This window comes from Mandrillus leucophaeus, unplaced genomic scaffold, assembly GCF_000951045.1.
Source record: "Mandrillus leucophaeus isolate KB7577 unplaced genomic scaffold, Mleu.le_1.0 Scaffold20, whole genome shotgun sequence".
In the NCBI taxonomy this organism is placed as follows: Eukaryota; Metazoa; Chordata; class Mammalia; order Primates; family Cercopithecidae; genus Mandrillus; species Mandrillus leucophaeus.
In genome coordinates this window covers 3,911,055-3,915,837 of record NW_012102032.1, presented here as the reverse complement: position 1 = coordinate 3,915,837, position 4,783 = coordinate 3,911,055, and the positions used below count along the sequence as shown (strand labels likewise).

Here is a 4,783-nt window from a genome sequence, read left to right as displayed (position 1 = left end):
AAAAAAAAAAAAAACAAAACAAAACTGAAATTTAGATATAAGCTGAATAGCCAGCCCTTCCGCAGTCCAAACTGTCTGCGTTTGCTAGAAAATAACCCTGGCATTTTTATCTTTACTATTTCTAAAGCCATATATGTAGTATCACAAACACTGAAATTTAGGAGGCCAAGTGTCAGGAGAGGACAGTGAAGGCAAATAAATGATTTTCTAACAGAACCAAATCTGGCTGGACGCAGTGACTCGCGCCTGTAATCTCAACATTTTGGGAGGCTAAGGTGGAAGGATCACTTGGGCCCAGGAGTTTGAGACCAGCCTGGACAACATAGCAAGACCTTTTCTCTACTAAAACTTTTAAAAAATCAGCCGAGTGTAATGGTGTGAGCCTGTAGTCCCAGCTACTTGGGAGGCTGAGGCAGGAGGATGGCTTGAGCCTGGGAGACCAAGGTTTACAGTGAGCTATGATCATACCACTGCACTCCAGCCTGAGTAACAGAATGAGATTCTGTCTCAAAACAAAACACAAACAAAAACAAAGAAAACAAATCTAATCTAATACACTCTTGGCTGGCAGAGTATGACTTTTTCAGAGACACATGTTTCACAACCCGCAAGCCCACACCCTTGCCCAGGAACAGCTCTGAACAGAAAGAGAAACAATAAAGGCAGACAGACTAGTGACCTGACACAACCACTCTGTCCTCTCCTCCTCATTCTTTCGGTTTCCCAGATAAGGAAAACCACAAGAATATAGTTGATCTTCATATGCACATTATATGTATATTTTTCAAGCAGTCCTCAGTTTAAAAATTGTTTTTTAAAGTGTTTATATGTGTATTTAGAGTTTGGGACACGTTTTCTCTTTTAAAAATGCCACAAATAGAATGTAGATTGCCAGGCAAATCTATAACGTATCAGAAGTATAGTACTTGTTATCTCACTACATTTGGCCACAATTCTGATTAGTATCAGAATTAGTAGTAGATGGCACATCATCACCATAACACCCACTGGCAGTTGGCTGAGGCCTAAAAGTGGCCAAGTCTATGAGGTCCTTCCAGAGCTCGGCAGCAGGCTGATAATGAAGAAAGTTGCTTGATGTGATTCTTTGCAGGTGAACCCTGTCAAGAAAAGCCCAAAATATTTGTTACTAGACACGCAACCAGGAGATGAACACAAAGCAAGGATTGGGGAAACAAAACGGAGGAGGTGGGGTTGCCAAGGTGTGCTAGGTGCAGACAACGGAGAGGAGGTGGGTGGGTGCGCGGTCCTATGGGGAAGAGTGAGGGTGAGAGGGTGTACTGGGGACACAGGGCTCTGAGACACTGGGAGCAACAAGGACGTGAATGCACTTGGGTGGGTCTGTAAGGGGTTCTTGGAGGCTGTGAGTGGATGGGGGTACGGATAGTGAAAGAAGTGGGGAGCCCGGAGAAGAAGTGGTCGGGATTGTAAGCAGAAGTGGGGGCCTCGGAACACCGAGTTCAGGTTGGAATGATCTAAGGACATAAAACCATGGGGCCTCGGGGCTGGGGCGGTGTGACTACCGGAGGCGCAAGTTGCGCACGGGGTCCCGGGAGCGGTACACTGCCTCCCCGGTGTCAGTGCTCCAGACGGTCTCCGCCATGACAGCTGCGACGCGCCGCGACTGCGCCGGAAAGCGCGCCGCTCTGTTTTCCTGGCAACAGAGACTCTGGATCGGGAGGCGACGGAGGTGCTGCGCGCGCAACCCGCCGTTCCCGTCACGGCGCCACAGTCGCAGTAGGCCACCCAGTGCAAGTGCAGCCCAAGCCTAACGCCCAAGAGGGCTCCGGGGTCCTGCCAATCACCGCTTACTATGTATGCGAGAAAAGCTCACCCAAAGCGGGACCTCGTGCGCGGTGCAAATGAGAAAACTGGCACAGCCATCAGCCCACCTCATATAGCCAGATGCAGAAATGATGATGGAGACCAGGTGATCTGAGTCTTCGCCCTCTACCTTTTCCACCATGCCACAGTGCCTTCCACTGAACGCATGAAAACTTTGGCCTGAAAATCGATGGATGTAACTGTAAGAAATGCACCCATTATTCCCAAAGGAGTCAGGGAAGGTGATGGCCCTTAGCCAAACAAGAAAATACATTCTTGGAGGACAAAAAAGTGTGTCAGAAGATTTATTAGTCTTTGTGTTGATATTCACTGAACAAAGAAAGAAAAAACAAGGAAGTCAACAGTAAGGAAGGAAAAGATGTTATTATTGAACTAGTTCTTACCTTGTGTGTGTTAGTTTTGGATCATTAAACCACTTTAGATACTGCACGGGCTTCCTGAAAAGCCAAAAAAGTGACATCAAGAAGTCATGCTTCGTTGGACTAGCAAAGGAAGGACATGCTGTAACCTCACGTCTGGCGCCCTGGCGCCTTGGGAATGTCAACATTTATCAGGCTTTTTCACATCTGGTCCTCCTCCAACAAAGTAAGCAATTGTCCCCTGAACTCAGGAATCTCATCCCAGTTTGATGATTTGGCATTGGAAGCTCTGGGTGCCATAGCCACTAGTTGTGTAACACCAACTCACCATAAATAGCACCATTTATTTAGGATCTAGTACAGCTTCAGCACTTTGTTTTCATTGTCCCAAATCCTTGTAGAAGCCTCTCAAGAAGGTATTTTTGTTCACTTTAAGAGTGAAGTTCGTGAAGGCCAGGGTTTAAAGGACTTGCTAAACTTGGAAGTGGTGAAAGTACTAGGATTCCAGCCCAAGTTCTTCTGTCTTTTGAAGCCTAACCACCTTCCACTTTGCCTCATGGCTTCTCACCTACTAATTTATTCTATAAATGCACACATTTCTAACCTGGAAAATAATAATTTTAACAGATTAAAAAAAAGGCATCTTTCTAGCTCCTAAGAAATGGTCTCTCTAATGTTTCCTTTTGTGAGTAGGCAATCTGTGCCACATGCACAACAGCTGATAAAGTGGAGCTTGATTCTAGTTTAATTTTATAACCAAATCCAATGTACAACAAAGCTAATCTGACATAATTACATGCAAAATAGTTTCTATATCACATGGTATGGAGATATAAGCTATTTGTCAAGTAAGCAACCATAATTAGTATTATTTTTATATGGGTAAACTAAGTTTTCATATTTTGTTTACTGATTTCTATGAATCAGGATCCTTTTATGTTTAAATATTCAGTTTATTGGTCTTAAGTACATTGTTTTGCAACCATCATCACCATCCATTACCACTACTTTCTTATTTTTGAAAATTGAAACTCTGTTCCCGTTAAACAGTAACTCCTGATCCCCCTTTTCCAGCCCCTGGCAACTACCATTCTACATTTTCTCTCTATGAAATTTGACTACTTTAGATACCTAATCCATATTGTAGCATGTGTCAGGATGGTTTTTTTTGTTTTTTGTTTTTTGTTTTACTTTTAAGTTCCAGAATACATCTACAGAAAGTGCAGGTTTGTTACATAGGTATACATGTGCCATGGTGGTTTGCTGCACCTATCAACCCATCACCTAGGTTTTAAGCCCCGAATGCATTAGTTATTTGTCCTAATGCTCTCCCTCCCCTTGCCCCCCACTCTGCGACAGGCCCCAGTGTGTGTTGTTCCCCTCCCTGTGTCCATGTGTTCTCATTGTTCAACTCCCACTTATGAATGAAAACATGCAGTGTTTGTTTTTCTGTTCCTGTGTTTGTTTGCTGAGGATGATGGCTTCCAGTTTCATCCAAGTCCCTGAAAAGGACATGATCTCATTCCTCTTCATGGCTGCATAGTATTCCATGGTATATATGTACCACATTTTCTTTATCTAGTCTATCACTGATGGGCATTTGGGCTGGTTCCATGTATTTAATATTGTAATTAGTGCTCCAATAAACATACATGTGCATGTGTCTTTATAGTAGAATGACTTGTATTTCTTTGGGTATATACCCAGTAATAGGATTGCTGGGTCAAATGGTATTTCTGGTTCTAGATCCTTGAGGAATACCCACTCTGTCTTCCACAATGGTTGAACTAATTTATATTCCCACCAACAGTGTAAAAGTGTTCCTATTTCTCCACAGCCTCACTACAATCTTCCTGACTTTTTAGTGATTCCCATTCTGACTGGTGTGAGATGGTATCACACTGTGGTCTTGATTTGCATGAACCAGGATTCTTAAAACTGAGGTCCATGAGTGGGATTCAAGAAGTCTATGAATCCTTACCCTAGAATTCTGAATGGGGGATTTTTCTAGAAAGAGTTCATAGCTTTTATCAGATTCTCAAAGGAGTTTGTACCCTGATACCAAGAATGGCTTGGGCCAGGCACAGTGAAGTTTAGACCCAAGAGTTTAGACCCACCGGGGCAACACAGGGAGACCCTGTCTCTAAAAATAAAAAATAAAAAAATTCGCCGGGTTTGGTGGTGCATACCTGTGGTGCCAGCTACTTGGGAGGCTGAGGTGGGAGGATCACATGGGCCGAGGAGGTTGAAGCTGCAGTGAACGTAATTTAAAAGGAAGAAGTAAAATTGTGTTTATCTACATACAATATGAACCTAAACAATCCTAAAGAATCTACAAAAATGCCAGCAGAACTAATAGGGTTACAGAATACAAGGTCAATATACAAAAACCAATGGTATTTCTATATGCTAGAAACAAACCATTTGTACTTGAATTTTAAAAATCACAACCACTTACAGTAACATCAAAAAGAACAAAACAGAAAATTAACAAAACATGTGCAAGCCTTGTACACTTAAAATGTCAAAACATTGGTAAGATGAAGACCTGGATAAAGTAG

General features: G+C 42.9%; 1 protein-coding gene across 2 annotated transcripts in view; it reads right to left on the bottom strand.

Annotated features, from left to right (window-relative positions):
- MKS1 (Meckel syndrome, type 1) overlaps positions 1-1,990 on the bottom strand; it is a 13,863-nt gene extending 11,873 nt beyond the window's left edge. The window contains exons 1-2 of one of the 2 annotated variants that reach the window (XM_011979214.1): positions 1,853-1,990; positions 1,009-1,118 (exon numbers count right to left, since the gene is read on the bottom strand). In XM_011979214.1, coding sequence (XP_011834604.1) covers positions 1,009-1,118; positions 1,853-1,902 — 160 coding nt within the window. In that variant the 5' untranslated portion in view covers positions 1,903-1,990. Of the gene's footprint in view, positions 1-1,008; positions 1,119-1,541; positions 1,691-1,852 lie in introns of those variants that run through there. The other variant, XM_011979213.1, reaches the window with a different exon arrangement.
- Positions 1,991-4,783: the final 2,793 nt, after the last annotated feature.